General features: G+C 44.6%; 1 protein-coding gene across 1 annotated transcript; it reads right to left on the minus strand.

Annotated features, from left to right (window-relative positions):
* Positions 1–1,719: 1,719 nt before the first annotated feature.
* On the minus strand, positions 1,720–22,237 carry LOC118089062 (acyl-CoA (8-3)-desaturase). The gene is made up of 12 exons (XM_035123448.3): positions 21,284–22,237; positions 12,185–12,295; positions 11,706–11,903; positions 11,205–11,306; positions 10,481–10,609; positions 10,012–10,072; positions 8,826–8,902; positions 7,505–7,602; positions 6,031–6,127; positions 3,512–3,591; positions 2,943–3,068; positions 1,720–1,902 (listed from the first exon to the last, which is right to left on the minus strand). The coding sequence occupies exons 1-12, from the start codon at positions 21,509–21,511 to the stop codon at positions 1,851–1,853; spliced, it is 1,359 nt and encodes a 452-aa protein (XP_034979339.3). The 5' UTR covers positions 21,512–22,237; the 3' UTR covers positions 1,720–1,850.
* Positions 22,238–22,632: the final 395 nt, after the last annotated feature.

The raw sequence follows: 22,632 nt of genomic DNA on the forward strand, positions 1-22,632 counted from the left end.
AATTACTCCATTGGGCAAGCAGAAATGCTTGCGCTGACGGAACAAACTCCCCTCTTCCCCGTGTTCTGGGTTTTTTTCCAATTGTCTGGAGCAGATCTGGGGAGTTGGGGGAGGGAACTGTACACTTGCCAGAATTGACTTCAAAGGCAGAAGCTGGATTTACTTTGATGTACATTGTAGAAGACGTGTGTATGTGAGGGTTTTTTACACCAGAAATTTTCCCTCCAATTTTATTTACCACATGCTCATAAACACATAACACCAAAAAAATGAAACCGCTTCTTCTGTTTGGCCTTCAGATTAAGAAAACCAAATTGTAAAGTTCTGTTATCATTTTCCATATTTTAGGTTTGTGTTGGTTTTAGTGCCAGGGTGAAAACTTAAAGAACCAATGTAGAAGCAATCCTGTCACTAGCACTTTTCTGTTTTAAGACTGGTAGTAACTATACAATAAAGCTCCCTTTTGATTATTTCATCTGCCTATATAACAGACTGATATGAAACAAAATAATATAATTGTGATAGTTTGTTAATTTAAAGTAGCCAAGGTTTTGAGACAGTAGAAGCTAGAATTTTGTTCGGCTTCTGTTTGTTGGGAATACAAATAGGCATATACAGCTGTCTAAACAGGGTTGTGCCTTTGGCATGCCTTAGGACAGGCACAGGCAAACTCCAGCCCTCCAGATGTTTGGGACTACAATTCCAATCATCCCTGACCACTGGTCCTGTTAGCTAGGGATGATGGGAATTGTAGTCTAAAACATCTGGAGGGCCGGAGTTTGCCTATGTCTGCCTTAAGACATGGTACCTCCCATAAACTTTGGACCACAACGCCCATCAGCCCCAATTCAACGGGCAGAGATAATGGGAATGATAGTCCAGAATATCTCTACGGTACTTCAGGTGTTACTATAGTACTTTGACCTTTTTGCTTTAACAGCTAGCTGATGGGTTTGATTAAAAGTTTTCATAACTCACAAATGCATGATTATCATGAAAAGTAGGAAATATGACCCATATCCATATGTGGTTTCTGCAAGTCACCCTCATTGTAAGTGATAGAAACAACATAGGAAGCTGTTTTATACTGAGTTAGACCCCTGGTCCATCTAGCTTTGTACTGTCTATATGGAGTGGCAGCAGCTCCAGGTTTTCTAGATAGGACATGCCCAACTGTACCTGGCAATGCCAAGAAATGAACCTGGGACCTTTGTATGTAAAAGCAAACAAACAATCCAGGGACATTCTCAAGGGGATAAGACAAACTTTGTGGCCTGGTAGTTGTTCATTATGCAATATCAAGAAAGGGACATTGAGCCCACTCTCCAGTGCACTAGAAACACACACACACATACATGGTCCACAATCCAGTTTAGGTAATTGGTGTGTAGTAGGCTTCCTATTGTGTAAGCCAGGTGTTGAAAAAATGCAGAGGTGCAGACCCTTTTTTTGGACCAGGAGCTGCCTACTCATCCAGGTAAATAGCATATGATTGGTGACAATGGGCTTAAGCATACAGAATTTTTACCTGGATTGGGTCTTCAGAGAATAAGCATATGACATCTCAAATCATTCGGAGAAAAGAAGCCCTTTAAAAGAGTGCACAGTCTTTCCCACCCCCCTTTCTTCCTTTCACTGAATAGCAGCTCATTTGGGACCTCTGTTAACAACTTTTACTTCCAGGTTCAAAGGGAGATGTACAAAATAGGGAAAGCATGGTATCAGACATAAATTTTATTATAAATAGGAAACAATGAAACATTGGGAGTTGGAAAAGCGTTCAAGGCAATCTGCTGGTCCAAGGCATCTGTGGAGAGAACGTGAATGAATCTTTTCTGTGAAGCCAGTACTTATTTATGCAAATAGGCATCCAGCCAGAGCTCTCCAGAATCCTTCAGGGAACTGCAGTGAGAGAAAGGGTGGGGTAAAACTAATTAAGTCTTGGGGAAAAGAAAGGGTAAGGTGCCCGAGATCCAATCAAGTTAAATAGAGAGGCAGGAATCTTGGTAAAGATCAAGAAAGCAGAAATCTATAGCTCAGCAGTAGTCAACCTTTTTTTGCCACTAGAGCTGCATGCAATTCCCCAACTGGCCATGAGCCAGCCACAAGCCAGCTGCAAGAATGATGGAAGGGTGTGGCAGCTACTTATTTTAATTTCAAAATTTACAAATCGCCCTGTATTTTTAAAAATACCTGTGGGGATGTACAGGAATAGAAAACACCACAAGTAATAGAAAAACAAAGTTGGAGACCATGAAAGCAACCAGAATTAAATGCTGCAGAAACGACTAATTCAGGAAGGCCTGGGAAAAGGCTGCTGAAACACTGAAAACGATGCTTCCAAGTCATACTTTGTTGTGTTATTTCTGGAAATGCACCTTTTCCTTTAAAACAGTTGAGCAGCTTGTGCAATGGCTGCTGGCCAGCCCCTGCCAATTGTTACCAGTTATGTCTTCTGCGGGGGGAGGCAGCCCACTGCCACTGAGGGTGCTCCAGAAACAGAAATGGGTGTCCCAGTGTATTGTCAGAACTTGGGAGACACTGGAGCATTCTGGAAGCATTACAGCAGGCATCTCCAAACTTCGGCCCTCCAGATGTTTTGGACTACAATTCCCATCTTCCCCCAACACTGGTCCTGTTAGCTAGAGATCATGGGAGTTGTAGGCCAAAACATCTGGAGGGCCGAAGTTTGGGGATGCCTGCATTACAGCATTCCCACGTGTTTCCAGAGTGTTCCATCTGGCTCTCAAGAGCAGTGGCTTGCCAAAATATCCAAAAGCAGTGCCAGTAAAATGTTATGGGAGCAGCAGGGTGCTAAAAGCTGCTTGGCTGGTCTGATCATGCCACTGGTTTATCCACCCCTGCAGTAAAAAAGAGTAAGCTGCCTTGTCTTCCCACTGTACATCTGTATTTTTATGCCACGTTTCTCCTTTGATACATACCGTAAAATATCTGCAAAGGCTGTCAGCAGGGGCTTGCACTTGTATTCAATGCCATGTTTGGCACACAGAGACTTCACCAGAGGGACCACCTTCCAGTAGTTGTGCCGGGGCATCGTAGGGAAAAGACTGGCGGGGGAAACCAAAACAATTCTGCCTCAAGTTCTGCTAATCGTATTTGGTGTAGAAATCATAGACAAGGCAGCCATCCAGAAAACCGAACAATAGAAAAATTGCTTCACATACTGGACATTTGTTCTTCCTACAGAGAATCACGCAGCAGGAAAAAAATTCCTAGGCTGCATTGGCTTGGATCCAAAGAAGTTTCACACAACTGGAACAGCATGTCTACTTGCACAAGGCAATGCCGCTGATTTCTCTTGCGTTCCCTTTCCCAGTGTAGCCTCTCCCACCACGTCCCATTTCACACTATTCCAGAGGGTCCTGCATCCCCAGGGAGTTGCTTTTCAAGGGGCAGTAGGGCAAGAGCCAGAAAAGCCCCATTGTGTGAGCACAGTTCCACTCAACTACATACAACCCAGAGAAAGCACTTCCTTGCGGTCCATACTTACTGGTGTTCAATCTGGAAATTCAAGTGCCCAGTAAACCAGTCGTTGAACCAGGAATGATCAACGTTACATGTTGCCTGGAGCTGAAATAACAAGTGGGTGGGTGTTGAAGCACTTGACAGCTTTCTCTCTTCTGGTATGACAGCTATGGGTTGCATTCAACCAAGTTACTGTGCAAGTAGAACTTCTACTCAATGCAAAATAACTTTCCCCCACCACCATATCCCTCCCAATGCGCCCTGAGTTCCCCCTCAACCCTCCAGAGCAGATTTGGCAGTGGGGCACAGAGGGAGAAGGGGGCAGAGAAATGCTGTTGTGTGAGCAGAAGTTTTGCTTGCACAACGGCCTTGTTGGATTCAACCCTAAGTTACTACCAAATCCCTCCCATAGTTAGCAAAGCTGACTATATGTCAGCACCACATTCTTGCAATCCTCACGTTACCAAGGAGCCTACAGTGGGCCCCATGTCTGCCATGTTGCCCATTCCCCCCTTTTCACTGTTACAACCCTCAGACCCAACTAGAGATTGTTCTTCAGAAGGGAAGGGGTGCTGGCCGTCTGTTTCACTAGTCCTCCTGGGTTACTGAGGAGAACTACTGCTACACTGTGATACTGTGGTGGACAACTGTTATGGACAATGGGAAATTTAGTGATGCTCTCTGAAGCATGTTGGGATTCCAAGACTGATTGTGAGGAGCAAAGAAGGTGGGTTTGTCTCGTTTCACTTGATTCTTTTTGGCAGCTTTTAATCCAGTCCTAGCAGAAGCCAGGAGATGCCCTGCTCTGGTCCCAAGAAGGCTCACCCTTTCATTTTGGGTGCTTGTCAAATGATGACAGAATACTGATGATAAGAGCACAATGACACAAATGTGCTTGTGAGTGTTGCAATGCTAGCATTTGGTGAAGTGAGCAGTCACAGTCTATCAACCTAATGCATTGTCCCGTCCCCCCTTATAAAAAAAAGGCTTGTTTGATTGTTACAGCACAATCAACAATGATTTTTATGTTATGTATCTGTGTTTTTCTATTGTAAGCTGCTTTGGTGATCCTCGGGTGAAAGGTGGTGTAGAAATTTAATAAATAAAATAAAAATACTTTAAAAACAAAACAAAATTCATCAGTTTGACCACTGCTTGAGTTCTTTCCTCTCCCAGCAAAAGATCTGGGACATGTGGCAACTTCCTATCACAGAGGAAAGACCTCAGTCAGCAACAGGTAAATAAAGTGGCAAGTTGCAACATGACCCCCTCTCCCGCTTGAACATCTTCTTTAGATGTTCCTCATTCACTCAAGGGTATGTTTCTGGTCCCTCTTGCTACCAGCTACTCTCCACGCTCTTTGTTTCCTTCTGCTTGCTTCTTAAATACTTGCAGGGTTCTTTCTGCCTCCCCTCTGCCCCTAAACCATACTCTAAGCCCAGGGATGGGGAACCTGTAACCCCTCCAGATGTTGCCGGTCTACAGCTAACAACATTCCTGACCAGTGGCCAAGAAGGCTAAGGCTGATAGGAGTTGGAGGGCAGACCCACACCATACATTTAAGCACACCCAAGGCATATAGCGGGATCCAGGTGGCGCTGTGGGTTAAACCACTGAGCCTAGGGCTTGCTGATCAGAAGGTTGGCGGTTCGAATCCCCGCAACGGGGTGAGCTCCCGTTGCTTGGTCCCAGCTCTTGCCAACCTAGCAGTTCGAAAGCACGTCAAAATGCAAGTAGATAAATAGGAACCGCTACAGCGGGAAGGTAAACGGCGTTTCCATGTGTTGCTCTGGTTTGCCAGAAGCGGCTTTGTCATGCTGGCCACATGACCTGGAAGCTATACGCCGGCTCCCTCGGCCAATAATGCGAGATGAGCGCGCAACCCCAGAGTCGGTCACGACTGGACCTAATGGTCAGGGGTCCCTTTACCTTAAGGCATATAGCATCACCCAAAGACTGCAATTTGCTAAGGTTGCCATTAAGGGGGAGCGATTACAGTTCCCAAGACACTATGGGAGAAGTCATGGGCTTTAAATGTGCATTGGATGTGCTTTAAATGTATGGTGTGAATCTGCCCAGAGTCATCTGGAAGGACCAGGGATTCTCCATCCCCAGAATCAACTAGCCTCTTGCTCCTACAAACTCCTTGTTGCTCTCGCCTGCTTCTTTACCACCCTGTCTACTTACAGAAACGACTGCATCTTTGCTGCATCTCCAGCTCCCATGATTCCCTAGTCTAGTTAAGCCCACTAAAGCAGCAGTGGGGAACCTGTGGCCCCACCAGATGTTGTTGAACTACAACTCCCATGAGCCTTAGCCAGCATGGACGGTGCTAATGACAGTCCAGCAGCATCTGAAGGGCTACAAGTCACCCGTCCCTAATGCCTCCTTATCCGAACTCATGTCTGCTTTTCCTCCAGTTTCCTGATAAACATCCAGTGCAGCATCTCGGTCAACTTGAATTAGAACCCAGAATGATCTTTTGAGAGGATATAGAGCAGTCCCATACACAGTCACACAGTTGCTAGAGGGGAAAAAAATTACCTGGATGGACACCCAGTCCAAATTCTTGTCATAATCTATAGTCATGGGTATATGATTCATTTGGGAGACCCAGACAAACCAGGAGCTTTCCAACATCCTGCATGGGGAAATAGAGTAATAATACAGTAGTAAGCGTAATTCACTAATCCAATCATATTGTTTTTTGTTTTTTTAAGCCTTGTGTGAAATTTGGTGTCTTGCACAAAAATCTGGCTCCCTGAAAACATCACACACATTTTTCTATGTTTTCAAACTGAACTGAAAAAAGGTGGCTTTCACATTATTTTATTTATAAAGCCACAAGCAGAAAAAACTAAAAGTGAATAGACTCTCCCATAGCAGCAAGCAAACCTTTCCTATCTCTGCTCAATTCAGCTCTGAACGCTCTTCCCAATCCATCATTTTTAGGAAAGACAAACTTCAGCAGAAAATGTGAGCAACTCAGCAGAAAACATTGCAAGCAGAACTTCCTGACCCCACCCCCGCCCTCCAAAATAACCCCAGTAAAGCAGAGTCAGACACAGAAAAGGGTTCATCACCGGAGGAATGGAATCCAATCAGCCCTGCCTGGCCTCCTTGGCTATTTTAAATGTTGGGCTGAGCTTCCTAAGCTCCCTCAGAGTCTCAATATTTAACTTTTTACTTGTAATATGCCAAGAGAAGACCATTTCTTTTAAAAAAGTACAGTAACTTACAGCTAACTTTGAAAATTCATTTTAATCAAAGGACCAGATATGAAACATAGTATTCAATAGATTGTTATGGTGGATTCCAGAGCACATCAGATTTTTTTTAATAAAAAAATTAAAATTACAGGCAGCAACCATTTTAAGCGCATCTGATATGCGCGCAACCAGGCAAATGTGCACTGCACCGAACCCGGAAGTGATCCAAAAACACCACAAAAAGGGGAAGAACGGGGTAGAGGTGAAACAAGGTGTTTGCAGGCTTTTTCAATGGTGTTTCGAATATATGCGGTGTCACTTAAACACACGGTGCCTTGGAACATAACCCCACGTAAATTGGGAGTTAGTTGCCTGAATACAAAACAAAAGGGTTGGGGTGTGTGTGTCATGTTTGTTTGCCTTGCCTTGTGGCCTCAGTGCACATAGGGACAGCTTCAAAAATAAGGAGCATCCTGTGCACATTTGTATTTCAAGAAAGGCCTATATTTTCACTTGGAGCCTACATCCTTTATCTTCTAGGTGCCTGGGAAGGATATGTCCCGTCTAGGAACCTCTTTTTAAATTTCTCCAACACCAGTTCTGGGGATGCTTCTAATACCTTTCTTGCTATTTTGCAGACTTCTTGTAGGATTGAAGTCTACAAAGGGTTGAATTTTGGGGCCTTTCCACCACAGAAATATAGATGGCCAACCAAGCCAGCTGAAGTAAACTCAAGTCCCACTGCTTTCACTAAGGCAGCTTTGACTAACTTTCGCTGAATTGGGGAGGGGCTTTGTGCTGTACAATACCTGACCAAAAAGAAGAATATAAGAAGACTTTTTATTTCTAGAAAACACCCATAGACGATGAAGAATCGGATGAAGAAGCTCAGCATACAGGCAATATCCTATCAAAAGGAAGAAGTTGTCAGAATGGAAAAGGCTTAGTTCACATTGTTATTGTCCCCTACGATCCTTTACCCCAGAGGTGCAACAGAAAGTTTCCTGATAGGCCTTGTGGTTGAAACTATGTTCATTGCACAATACTGTGATTGAAGTACTCAAGCACAGTAATAGATCATAGGCTTAGCATACAGGTTTCTAGTGCTTAAGGCTGTGATGATTGAGGATGCATGGGGAATAGGTTTTGATAGCTGAGAAAGGCATTTGAGCAGGATTTCCAGGAGACAATGGACAATAGTGGTGTTTTCAGTGCCCTTTATAGCTCTTTCAAGCTTTGAAGAAGCCTTTGTGTGTACACAGAATGGATGGAAAAATAAGTTCCAAATTTTGTACGAATCAATGTATGTCTCCACCCATCAAGATAACATAATGTAATGTAATTTAACTGATGTTGAGCAGAAACTACTACTTTTTTGCTTAAAGAAACTTTATCAGTTTTTAAAATAAAGATAAATATAGATGAAATGCAAACATCATAAAAAGTACAAAAAGAAAACAAAGGAGAATGAGAATAAGAATAGATAGAATGGAGGGGAAGGAAAGGGAAGATAATACCCTACATTAATTCATGCAATGTATCCTTTTATAATCACAATCCAAGGCATCTCTTTATCCTAATCTTCTAAAACATACCCTCCCCACAAACTTAATTGAATTATTGGGGGGGGGGTCTATTGTATAGAGACATATATCAAAATTTTATACCAAATAGCTTAAAAAGTAGAGGATTCTCCTCTACTTACTTTTCTTTGAAATGTGAGATGCTCAGAGAGAGCTAGATCCCACACTCTACCATACCAATAATCAACTGAAGGATGTGAGCAAGATTTCCATTGACTTACTCTTGGCTTTCTTGACATTCTTAGCAACAGAAAGACCACGGTCTTGTAAGAAACTCTGGGATTTGTATTCCTTTCTACCGGTATTGAAAGCAAGGCCAAGACTGGATCTAGCATTAGTGATTGCTCTATAATTTGAGAGATTATGGTAATATTTTTTTTATTTCTATGCTGCTCATCAGACTGGGATGCCCCAGCCATTCTGAGCAGCTACCAACAAAATACTAAAACACAAAATGCCTCAGAACACCCAAGAAGGCAACCAGCCAGGAATAGGAGTGAGGGCTCTTCTGTTGCTTCATCAGTAACTCAGATAATGCAATACTTACCACCCAGTAATTCTTCTTGAAAGCAATGTAGAAGGTGTGATATTGGAAGTAGGTAGGGAACAACAGTGGTGGCAATGCTGATGAAGATAGCAAAAGAAAGATGCCTTAGCCACATAATTAAAATACAAAATATGTAAAATAAACCAGATGTACCGGGAAGAAGATGGTGCAAGCAGATAATTTAGGTGGGGCTACTGAAGAATGCCTTAAATAAAAGGTTCTACTACAGTTAAAAGTAACAGGGTACAGGATGTTCTGGACTGTGGGCTGGATCTGGACTAACTTAGCCATGCTATGTTCCCACGGAAATCAAAGGGGCTTAAACTTAGTCAATACTAACTTGTCCCACTGATTTGAACGGAACTAAGCCACCATTAATTTAGTCTGGATCCAACCATATGATCCCATTAACTGGGAAGATGAACTCATTCCCTCACTCTGGCACAGGGATTCCCCTACAGTCTGTCCTGTGCTCTCCTGTGCTTCCAAGCTCCATTGTAGCGCAATGGTGGCCTACAAGGTGTTAGGGTCCAGGTATGGCATGCAAATACACATTACAGGGGTGAAATACTGCTCTGGCAGGAACCTCTATCAACAGGGAATATGAGAATGCTCTGGAGTGACAGGTCAAGTAGAACAGAGGTGTAAAGCACTGTCCCCCTGCTGGGCACAGGGTTTTTGCAGATGTAGCCGCTCCACACTATCATGTGCCCATGACTACGATGGTACCATAAGAATTCACCGTTAGCCAACGGACTCCACTAACTCACATGGCATTGCAGGAAGTTAAGTCATACTTCCATATGAACTTACCCGGACCCTCCGTCATCTTCTGAGGCCCTCCTTTGTGTGCCTCCTCCTTGAGAGGTGCAAAGGGTGGCAACACAAGAACAGGCCTTCTCTGCAGTGGCTCCCTGTCTGTGGAATGCTCTCCCCAGGGAAGTTCACCAGACGCCTTCATTTTACACCTTTAGGCACCAGGCAAAAACATTCATTTCTAACCAGGCTTTTGGTTGACCTGATTGACATCCCTATACCCTTCTAAAATGTGGCTCTTTTAGAGGTGTGTGTTATAGGTTTATTGTTTTTATTTTGATTTTATATACTGTGATCTTTTCTATGAACTGCCCTGAGACTGCCGGGTATAGGGTGGTATATAAATTCAAACAACAACAACAACACTTACTGAAGGAGAAGTACTTGTGCTGGTGGTTGTAAGGCATATACTTTGTCTTCTTTACCCCAAGCTGTGAAAACAAATCAGGTCACAATCTGATAAAAATGGCCTTACAGAAAGGGGGAGCCTGCAACTCCTCGTATGTTGCCGTCCTGTAATTTCCATTGCCACTGGCCATATTGACTGGGGGTGGTGAGAGCTGGAGTCCAACAACACGTGAATGGCCACAAGGTCCCCATCCCAGCCCTACAGGCACCTTGCCACTTCCCTGAATGCAACTATATCATTATTACATAGACTTCTTGCCAGACAGCCAACATCCCACCCCAAAATATTAAGTGCCATATAATTATTTGTTGGTGTGGTGTGTTTTTTAAGGTAGAAATCTGGCTACCACACATACAGCTACACTACAAATAGGAACAAACAGGAAGCATTCATTGTTTTCTGAAGGGCATGTGAGCAACATGAGACTTGCCTCCACAGAGAGGGTCTTCCCCAAAGCAAACAAGGCAGGGTGCATGTCGATATCCGGGTCCTTGCTGTGGCAATTGGGTTTTGCGTGATGCTGTGAGTGCAGAAGAGTCCACCAGTTGGCTGATGCTCCCTGTTGAAAGGAAGGTCAGAGAAGAAGTCAATTCTACAGCTAAAGGTAAAAAGCCAAAGGGATCGCTGAACTGTGGATTTATGGCACATTAAGAGTCACTCCCTCTTCGCAGGAAGTCCTAGGAACTCTGGTGCTGTCGGGGGGAAGCGGGGAGACTAATAAGAGGATTCTAGGCACCCAGGGTTCATTTAGACAGCGGTGAGGAGCGTGTGGTCCTTCGGATGCTGTTGGAACTGCAAATCCCATGAGCTCCAGCCAGCACAGCCAATGGCCAGGGAAGGGGGCAGTGGTAGCCCAGTAACAGCTGAAGGCCAAAAGTTCCCCATCCCTGCGTTAGGGGAAGCCAAGACAGCTCTCCTGGTATAAAGCTGATTTGTTTGTAGTATATATGCACCCACCATGCAATAGGAGGGTTGTTGGCAGGCTTTTGGGAACAAAAATCCACAAAGAACTAGAACGTTCCCCCCCCCTCTTTTTTAGAGTATTATGCACATTGTCCAAAAATATGGTAGTTTGATTTTCAGGTCATCAATCCAGATCTCTTACCCTTCCCACCCCTCTCAAAAAAATAAAGTTTTCAAAAACAAGCACTTACAAGAAGATGGCACATCACAAATTTGTGAAGCAGGTGGTTCCACTTGGGCTTCTGGAAGACGGAAAGGTGCCCCAAATCATGTTGGAACCATGAAGCCTGGTTCTGGAAAGCAAAGGAGATTGCTTAAAACAATGTCCTGCCTATCATTTGAACGGCTTTTGGGGTCCCTTCTGCATCATTTAATTCAAAAGAAGCCACCATGTCATTGCATGTGGTAGCTCTAGCGTAATCTGTGTGCCATGCATACTACAGTACTTAGGTAAATGCAGGCATGAATTTCTGAATAATACCCATACAACTCATAAATTGCCAAGGCTAAACAAACGTCTCACTGCAAAGGACTGGCATCGCACCCATTAATGCTGGAAGTGACAAAAATCCCAGTGATAAAGATGACCTCCAGAATGAGCTCTGGCTTCACCAGGGTAGTAGAAGATGACAAAGGAAGCTGGTTTCAGGTGCTTAGAACAGAAGGCCAGCCTTTGGAGCAAGACAACTTACGTGGGACATTGTACATAGCACTACAGAGACAGTGAAGGGCAGTAAAGAGGTTCCAAAATACAAGAAGTTGAGCCAGGATGCAGCATCCAAGAGCAGGATGTGAAGGAGCACCGCCATGAAAAAGTAAGTGTTGGGCTTCAGGAGTCCCATCTTCTCTACAGTGGTGCGGAGCTCACGGAAGTCCATGATCAGTGATTCCTGTGAAGAAGAAATTTTAAAATGACAGCTGCCTCTACTCTAGGAAATGCTGGAGTAGCATGTGCCCTTAAGGAGCAGCAAAGGGAAGGTGTGACCAGAGTTCTAATGTCTAATTCTGCTCAGGGATTCTCCCTTTCTATCAGCCCCTGTTCCACCGTTTACAGGTTCAGACCAGCGCATGGCATCCTCCTTTAGGCACTCCAGAATGCATATAACATGAATGGAGGGAAACCTTACTTCTTGGATTCACATCTCACATCCAGGGGTTAGGAGAGACTTACATTTTTGCTGGGTTCCAAACTAGATTGATCTGGTGCCAACTCCCCAATCAGCAGCGGGTTCAAATACTTCTTCACCAATGACTTGTCGACATGGAACGCTTCAAAGGCATCCTATAAGTCCACAGGGGGGGGGGAGGAAAGGCAAAATCAACACCAAGAAATATTGAGTGAGGCCAGTGTGTGCCCTGCTCCCTCGTGCTACTTCAAGCCCCCCAATTTCTCTGGCAATGTTCCTCTTAAAGGAATGTAGGATTATCAAAAAGTAAAGCAACAGATGAGGAGTTGGTGGGATAAGTGGCAGATGGGTGGTGTGTATTGAGCTCATCCTCAGCATCTGTTTAGGATGCCCTAGCTCTGGATGTCCTGCACTGAGCTGGGAGTTGGACTACACGAACCTATAAGACACAGACACACACACACACACACACACACACACACACACACACACACAGAGAGAGAGAGAGAGAGAGAGAGAGAGAGAGAGAGAGAGAGAATGTGATTCTATGAAAATGAGACAGTCATGAAACAGCAGAAAGTTGATGGAAGTAAAAATATTAGAACAAAGGAAGCTCTCTTGCACTGATGGTCTGACTCAGTTGGTTAGAACATGGTGCTGATAACACAAAGGTTGCAGGTTCGATCTCTGATGGAACAACTATATTCCTACATTGCAGGGGGTTGGACTAGATGATCTGCAGGGTCCCTTCCAACTCTATGATTCTATGAATTCTATGAGATCCTTGGTCCATTTAGCTAAGCAGAGCCAACTCATTCTAGCTTTGCTCCCATTCTTTTCCCTGCAGAGTTCTACAAGGACAACAGACACGGAGGAGGAGGAGGACAAACCTGAACCAGCTGCAGGTAAGAAAGGCAGGCAGGGGGCAAATGGCTGAGGACAGACTTAGACTGGTAGGCCAGTGCACTAGCTGCTCTAATGGGCCAGCCCTCACAGATTGCTTCCCACTGAAAATCCTGAAGCAATTTACACACATTAAACAATATAAAGTAACTGTACAAAACAAATGTGCAGTTACTTTAAACAAATTGTACTAAATAAAATGGATTTAACACTACAATACACTATCGCTGGCTGTTGCCCAAATGCCTGGCGGCAAAGTAGTAAGAAGCTGGGTGCAGCGCAGGCCTCCCAAGGGAAAGCACTCCACCCTATGACAACTAACCTCTGAATAGACAGGCATAGGTTTGCGCAGTTGAGTTTCATGTGCAATAGCATGTATCAATAGTTCTAGGTTACCTTTTGCTTTTATTGCAGGCTCAGTCATTTTGAAATACCAGTAAGCATCTTGTTGTGCAAAAGGAATTTGTTACAATGCGTTTCAAGTTCTGTCCTTACGCAGGTGTGAAAAACTGGGAGGGGGCAAAGCAGGGATTTCCACTTCTCCACACCCCCCCCCCAAAAAAAAGATGATGCAGCTTCAAGGTGGGTGTTTCGGGTGAATAATCTCCCTTTGGGGCTAGCAATTCATTGCAAAAATGTGAACAATGACAGCTGTCAGGCAAGGTATGCACGAACCTATCGTTTGAGTGCAGTTAATGAGCATCTACAAATATGAGCAGGTGAAAGAGATGCTAAAAGAACTAGGGTTGAACTCATGGGAAGGAACAGGGCAGTCTGGATATACAGCAAATGTATGGCTGGGCAGGGAACCTGTTCTTCAAATAAAGACAGTGAACAAAATGAAGGGATGAATATGGTGTCAGCATTGCTACCGTAGAAGGAAAGATTTAGAAATATATCGCAAATTTGGACTGGGAGGAACAGTAGAAACACTGATATCTATTAATTACGGTAGCTCAAAAGTAAATGGCTGAAATCATGAGACAGAGACATTTGGAATTACACCTGACTGTTCTACGCTGTCTATACTCTTGTTTAAATTCCATGTTTATTGAAACTGCTGAGATCAGGATGCTTACTGCTTTACTTTGAGTCAGGCGGGCTAAAGCACAGAATGAGCTCAGGCTTACAAAAGAGGTTAAAATTAATTTTAACAGAGCTTTATTTGGTTATGTTTGAAACAAGAGGAAGAACAAGCAAGTAGCAGGTCTTCTGCATGGAGAAATGCTACTGAGCGACAGATAGAAGGCAGAAATGCTCAACATCTACTTTGCCTCTGTCTTTACCCAAAAGTAAAGCAGTGCCCAACCTGGTAATAACAAAATAAATTATAAAAGGATGGAGCTGCAGCTCAAGATAGGAAAGGAGAACTCTTGGCTACTTTAAATGAATTCAAATCCCCAGGGCCTGATGAGCTGCACGCAATGGTACTAAAGGAGCTTGCGGATGCAATCCTGGAGCCTCTGTCTATAATCTTTCAGAATTATCAGAAGTCCCTGCTGACTGAAGGCAGGCAAATATTATTCCCCATCTTCAAAAGGCAAGGAGAGAAGACCCAGGTAACTACCAACCACTGAGTTTGACATTGATAGCAGGGAAGGTCCTTGAACAAATAATTAAATGGTCGGTCTGTGAGCACTTAGAAAAGGATGCTGTGATTATGCAAGAAGCAACAAAGGATTAGTTCTTTGAAATGTGATTAACACAATCCCATTTGTGCATTTGTGCAATGGGAAATTAGTCATGGACATGAACGAGCATTTCTCCAGTCTGATCATGTACCTACTGTACTTATAAATCTCACCTCCTCTGTAATTCATAGGCAAGTAATTTAGAAAAGGATGCTGTGATGGTGATGATGATTGTGTGCAGAGGAGGGCAACCAAGACGATCAAGGGTCTGGAAACCAAGCCTTATGTGGAATGGTTGAGGGAGTTGGGTACGTTTAGCTGGAAGAAGAGAGGAGAAATGATAGCCCCCTTCAAATATCTAAAGGGCTGTTACACTGAAGATGAAGCAAGCTTGTTTTCTCTTGCTCTGGAGAGTAGGACCTGAAGCAGTGGATTCAAGTTGAAAGGAGATTCCAACTAAACGTACTGATGGGAAGAGAGGGTCGACTCCCTTGGAAGGTGGTAGACTCTCCTTCGTTGGAGGTTTCTAAGCAGAGGTGGGATGGCCAACTGTCATGAATGCTTTAGCTGAGATTCCTACATAGCAGAGGGTTGGACTAGATGACCCTCGGGGGTATCTTCCAACACTACAATTCGATGAATGGGAAACTTGCACAATTTTATTTTATATGGTTTCTCCCTTACTCTCTTCTTCCTTTTTTCCATTTTCCTGTTCACTTTTGGTATGTTATCAACATTTTTTGTACAGTATGCTGTTACTATTGAAAATGCAATGCAAAGATATATAGATATATACAGATGTAGATATAGACATACTGGTAGATGCTATAGATATAGAGATAGAGATAGAGATAGAGATAGATAGATATGTATGATGGGCTAGAATTCCAACACTGACATTGGGAGGCCACCATGTTGGACTTTGCATTGGAAAGCAGCATATAAATATTAAATATGTAAAAAAACACCACCCATCCAATCATTGTCACCCTACATTTCCCTTTTAGTTCTTCCATCTTTCTCAGACCAGAATGGCTGGTCTCCATCAGAAGACCACTGCAATCTCCACAGGTATAAGACACCTTTATCACCATTCTTTCATCTTTTTAAAAGTGTGGAGGCTTTGACATGGATAGCGATGAACCAGGAAAGGGTTCAGCACACATTCATTAGAACATTTGTGGTGAGCATCAATTTGTGACACTATTTTTTATATCTTTTAATTATCATTAAAATATTTTCTGGATATGTTCTTTTTAAACTATTGAAAGAGTTGTAGTGCTCCAACACTATCATTCTATGCTATTTTCCCTTGGGGGGAAAAATTAAGTCTCTTATCACCACCATTAACCAAACTACTAAAACACCACTGACCAGATTTTTTTTTAAAAAAAATAGGATTGTAGTATAGTGTTATAAAAGTATAACACTATTATCACATTTTGTGTTATCCTATAAACATTATGGTGATATAAATCTATATTGACACACACACACACACACACACACACACACACACACAGAGAGAGAGAGAGAGAGAGAGAGAGAGAGAGAGAGAGAGAGACTTTTGGAATAATTACAATATTTTTGAATAAAACTAATAGATGTCATAAAATGGCGGCCACCTCAAGTGTTATAGTGAATGTGTGCCAATCTTCAAAAGACCCTACCCACAGCAGTTATGTCACAGTTCCTCCTTGTGTGGATGGGACATAGAAAGATGAGTGGGTAGTGACAGAAACAATCAATCTGGAAACAGTCATAGGGTTTGTTTCAACTGCAGCGCCTGCCAGAATGCCCTGCACTCCGCTGGAAATTAAATGGAAGTCCCTACTTATTTTTCAGTTTGAAATGGTAATGTTGAGTTATGTCACTGCAGCAATTAAATACATCAAGAGCACGTTGCCTCTAATTAAGGTAAATGATTAAAGGTTGTGGGGTGGGGGCCAAAATGATTTGCAGACATAGTCAAAGGTGTGTGACAGTGGCCTCACTCCTAGCACTTATTCCATCACTGGTCGTGGGAAATATTTGAGCAATGTACCCCTCTCTTTCTGCTTTGCGAATCAAAAATGGTAATTTGTGTGCAAGACGTTTCAAAAGCTTGTGTAAACACTATGATTTCTTATCTGACACAGAAGACGTTTTGCTGATCAACAGAGATACAGTAATCAGAACTTTAATCAAGAAATGATATGCATAGACAAATGCCACCATCACCCCATAATTCATGTACATATGATTTTCACTGGCTCCGTTTCCTTCAGGTGACCAGCATTTTCAAGATTGGCAAAGGCAGGCTGAAGCAGGTAAGCAGAAAACAATGGCAAAGCCTCCCTCAGCAACAAGTTGCTCAGATTGTGGGAAGTCGGAGGGGCTGTTTTTACAGCAGCTGGGAACATCACCCGATATCCCAAGACTCGAGGATTGTGGGCTATAATGAGAATATCCTGGCTGGAATTGTCTATAACTCCCCTGCTCCTGACCTGCAGAGCCCTGAAGGTACAGATTCAGAACCAGTCTGTTCATTAGCAGTCACCTCAGGTAGCAGGCTAGGGACAGCTGAGAGGGGCAAGAGATCCAGTGCATATTGCCCATGCACCACCTGGGAAGAGCAAGGCTGCCACTGTAGCCTGCTCCACTCCAGCCTCCCTCTTTCTTCACTGCCACCTTCAGCATGCTAGGGCATCCTGAGGCTGCTCCTCCAGTCAGGAGTGCCAGCTTGTCCCTGCAACCGTTGGTGCCCGGGGCCATGGGTGCCATGCAGCGTGCATGGCCCTGGCACCGAAATTTGTGGGTGCCCGGCCCCTTCATGAGGAATTTTGTGGGTGCTTAGGTACCCAGGGCCCCAAGCACCTTTGCCTCCAGTTGCCTCAGGCTGCAGTGGCGGAGGAGACGGTGGCACCATTTACTGTTTTGCCTCAAGCAACACCCTGGTTAATATAGGGTGCAATTATTGCTAATTGAAAAGGGAGGCCGCTCCTGATCCACAGTAATATTCAAAGCAACAAACAGAGGAGAAGTTCATAAAGGTCCGGGATGTGTGGGGGGGAGTTGATTGGGGCAAGTGTTCCCTCAAAGGAAAAGAAACTCCTTTTTCAGGAGGTAAGTGATCATTACATCTAATGAAGACTATGTTGTAGTCTAAACTCATTAGGCAATTTGGAGGGCTTGAATTGCTTTTACAGGAATGAGCCAGCATAAGATTCAGGCTTGCATGCTTCACACATAACCACCTCCTATTAAACTACCCTGGTAATCACAGTTCTGTGAGGGGAATAGAGATTTCCTAAAACTCCCAGCACCCTCCCAGTCCCCAGGATTCTTTGGGGGGCAACCATGACTTTTCATAGTGGCGATACTGCTTTAATTATATACAGCACATGGGGCCTCAGATTCATATAGCCCAGCCCATCCTGAAAGCTTGGAGTGGGTACCAAAAGGCAAAAATAATAATATGGAATACAACCTCTTTTTTGACAGGACCATGTGCTCCCAAGCCAGCCCCAAAATACAAGTAGCTATTGTAACACTCAAGGAAGATGCTCAAGCTTGGGTGCTGGCACGCCTGAAGTGGAAAGGGATCCCATAATTGAGGAGCAATGCCCAATAATCATCATGTCTTCACAGCCTGGCTGGATGCACAGATGGAATTGCTGAGAGGGCCTCCTTGGCAGGTCACACACAGAATTATAAAATTGGAGAGTTTGGAAAGGACCCTGAGGGTCATGTATTCCAGCCCCCTGCAATGCAGGAATCCCAACTAAAGCATCCATGACAGATGGCCATCCAACCTCTGCCTAAAAATTTCCAGAGAAGGAGAGCCCACCACCTTCCAAGGGTGGACTCTGTTTCACTGTTGAGCAGCTCTTTAACATCAAAATGTTCTTCCTGAATTTTCGTTAGTTGGTAGCAACCCTTTTCTTGAGTTTTCAGGCTGGGGGCTTCAACCTCAAGATGGTGTTGAACTCCAGCTTCCCTCAGCCAGCACGGCCACTGGAGAAGGATGGTGGGAGCTGGAGTCTAACTTCATCTGAAGGGCACAGAGATGCTACAAGGTATATTTTTGGCATTTCTCACACCTCTCTTTAAATTCTTTATTGGTGGTTTTGCCGTTTCTTTTTCCTAAAATGCAACACACACCCTGCACCAAATCCCCTTCTTCCAGCCAAAATACATTTCGGAGACCAAAATAGTATGTTTCAGAGGAGGCATATGGTTGGCTGGAGTCCCTAAGTTAGTGGGACTCAAGTCCCATCAATTTCAATGGGAGTCATGCCTATATTCCCCTTAAACCCAAACTCAGAAATGAAAAAAGTAGAAGGAAGCAGAGAATGAAAGGGAGAAAGCCCTTTGCAAGGGGCTTAATGCAGGTTATACACCATACATTTGAAGCACTCCCCCAAAAGGACCCTGGAAACTGTAGTTTAGCCCTCACAGAGCTACAATTCCCAGTACCCTGAACAAAGTAGTGTTTCCAGGTTTTTTTCTGGGGGGGAGGCTTTAAATGTATGGTGTGTATGCAGCCTTCGATAGTCTCACACTTCCTTATAGATAGAAAAATGAGTTCTTACAAGTCGGTGCTTGCCACAACAAAAGAAAAATCTTTGGAAGTGGCTTAGGAAATACCTCCACAGGTTTGGTGGAGGCCAGTGGGTGTGCTGACAAACCGACATATTATTTTGGGGTGGGGATGAGGGTTAGAACTAAAGCAAATAAATAAAAAACAATTCTATACAAAGTTGTTGTTCGGTCTTTAAAAAAACCTTTCTAGTAAGACTGTGGTTCTCAAATACTGACTGATGTAGCTTGAGAAAACTTTGGCATTAGGAGCCATTTAGATTCCTCCTTGAAATAATTTCTGGAATGTGGTAGTCACTGGGGGACGGGGGAGGAAGAGAGAACAAACTGGATTGTGCCTGTGGCAGGGTGCAGATTAATTTGCAGAGCACTTTAAGTGCTGAGCAGCCACTCCTGCTGTCAAGCAGGCTGACGTGGGAGCCTATTGTTAGAGAGGGTGAGGAAGGCAGCTGGTTTAGGGGGCGTTGTCAAAAGTTAGGAAATTGTCCATTATTTTTGTTTTGCTAAATTTGTTAACACTGCAGGGGGCTTTGGTGCGTGCTTTATGCAGGTAGATTACTTCAACTTGAATTTCTAGATCCTGTTGAACATGACCCAACCACAAATTAAGAGTAAATTACAAGGCTGCTGAACTCTAGTTTTTTGACAAGCAAATAAAAATAAATAAAAATACCCAATTTCATGTTAGCTTGCTCCAGGGTCATTAGGATCATGTCCTTTGAAACAACATGCATGACTCACCGCTGCAATTTGCAGCATCATTTCAGGACAGATCAGCAGAGCAAATGAGCTTCCTCTAGCCCTAAAATGCTATAGAATGTGTTGCACTTCAAATGTTCAGATGCTGCAGCTCAGCATCCCTAGCAAAGGTGGGTAAGGTTGATGGGAGTTAGGAGTCCACCACAAAGCAGTGTGACTTTATTAAAAGCAAACTGGCCAATGCCCAGGGCCCCACTCATTATGGGGTCACAAAAGCCCTCCTTTATAGGCAGTCTGCCATGTCTTTATCTCAGCAGCATTGCAGGCAAGCAATTCTCTCCTCATAAAAATGCAATCTGAGGGCCATCTGCTCCTGTTAAACCAACCTCATCCACATCAGTAGCGAATATCAGCAGAGATCATTGCCCAAGCAGCATCATGGGACAATGCAAAACAGACGGTGTCTGGATCTAAAAGACAACTCCCAAACAGAATTCCTATGTTATGGTGGATGAAACAATTGCTCAACTAGTGGGCAGATTTAAGCAAACAGTGCAGTTTAAAGACAAGCAGAGATTCATATTTGATATTTAATCTTTGACTAAAATGGGACAAACTGAGATGATGCCCTTTAAAAGGGATGCTAAGATGGATCTTTGCATCTTGAGGGAAACATTGGTTCAACAGCTGCTGACTTTGAGGTCAGGAGTATGTTTCGATTATACTGTACAATCAACCTCAGGAAAAAATGCACAGCTTTGGCAGCCTATCAATTTATTCATAAATATAATATTCTAGGCATTTACAGCAATTTACGCTTATGACCTCACATTATTCTCACTGTATCTGCAACTTTTGCATCAGGTGAAAGGTCATTTGAAAAGTTCAAAATGATCAATATATATATACAGTATACATATATTACATATAACACACACACACACACACACACACACACACACACCTGTGCTCTTCTATGTTACAAGGATGCATAGTAGGATTTAGCACTGATTTCCCCTCAGCATGAAAATGGGATAATTTTTAATTACAGTGCCTTGACTAAGGAATTTACTGCCAACAAGGTAGTAAATAGGTTACAAGAGAATTGACTCCTAAATGATTTATTACCATACCATACTGTTATTTATCGACGAACGGACTACACCCGTTCACCATATGTCCCTCAGACCTTAATCTGAGGCTCTCCGGATTTACAGCAGAACAGAGGAATGCGGGACCGACGGACATGCAATTTCCCGGGACAGCTTAATTATCTCTCCTCCATCACCTCCTTCACACTTTTCACACGATCCCCAACCCGCATCTCACCGTCACGTCCTCCCCAAGGTGGCTCATCAGGATCCGGGAGCCCCCGGGGTGTCTCAGGTAGAAGCTGCGGACGTCGTACACTTTCCTGTCGACCACCAGCCACATCTCTCGCCCCGGGTCGCCTTGCTTGGTGTGGGCCTGGATTTCGTTCCAGGTGAAGAGCCGCATGGCCGAAGAGGGCGGCCGGTGCAGGACCAGTTCCGCGCTAGGCTTCTGCTGCGGGGCCATCCCGTTCTCCGACGCCACCTGCTCAGCGACTTCTCGCCCGCGTCGCCAGACGCAACACAGCCATGCCAATTCTCCCGCGGCGGTAAGAGTGGGACGCTCGGCCCGGCCTCTTGCACGTGCGATTGGCTTGTTGCTCCGTCGGACACGCCTCCTGAACCCGCCTATTGGCTGGCAGCGAACAAGCCCGGAGGCAGTTTTGTGGCGGAGCGGAAGAGTTTCGCGCTTGGCGCGGTTTGCAAGTAGTGGGGTCTGCACGGGCGCGCTTTCCCTCTGGCTGCAGCCCGGGACCCGCTTTGCCCTGGAGCGAGTCCCGCTGGGGTTTTGAGACGCCAACGAACTTCGCCATCGGTTCTCTTTGCCTGGCGAAGCCAGGCTTCTGAGTCCTGCCTGGCCCTGACGATAAAAACGCAGCCTCAGTCGAGGGGCGACGAGATGCACATTCGGGAGCGGCTCTGGGCCAGGTCCTTGCCCACAGGAGATAGCCGCGGCCTCTGCCCCTGGCTAAGCTTTTCTCCCGGGAAGGGGTGCATGGCCGTAACCCTCCTCCCCCATAGATCAAATAAAACAATAGAAATACTTAATTGACCACCACGTCGGTTCTGCTCCCCCAATAACAAAAGTCCTGATCCCCTCCCCCACAACAAGCTGCCACTCCTAACAAGAATCCTGGTGACTTGGCAGCCAGCGAGGCAAAGGCAGCTGTTCGTCTGCAGACGGATTGGCACCTCTTGACCACTTGGCAGTGCACACACTTGTTGAGTCATTCGCCTGCCCTTGCTCACCCTGGCAAGCTAAAGTCTTGGCCGCTCTCTTGTGGTGACACCAGGGATGATTGCTGCATCCCAGCAAGTAAGCAAGAGGACCACCTCCTCTGCTCCCACTTCCTCACTGCCAGAGCAGGAAGCATGTGAGAGGATGCCACTGGGCCTTGCATGAAGGAGGAGATGATTGTGAGTTGTGTGGCTGGGTGGGTGTTAGGCTGCCCCTTCTAATTCCTGAATCCAGCAAGGATTCCATAGTTGAAATAGCCAGGCCAGCTTCTTGGTAGTGGCCCCCTAAGTATGGGCAGTTAAGGTAACATAGGAAGTGGGTCTAAGCGGGGCAGGCAAATGGGTATCCCC

This window comes from Zootoca vivipara, chromosome 1, assembly GCF_965207765.1.
Source record: "Zootoca vivipara chromosome 1, rZooViv2.hap1.1, whole genome shotgun sequence".
NCBI lineage: Eukaryota > Metazoa > Chordata > Lepidosauria > Squamata > Lacertidae > Zootoca > Zootoca vivipara.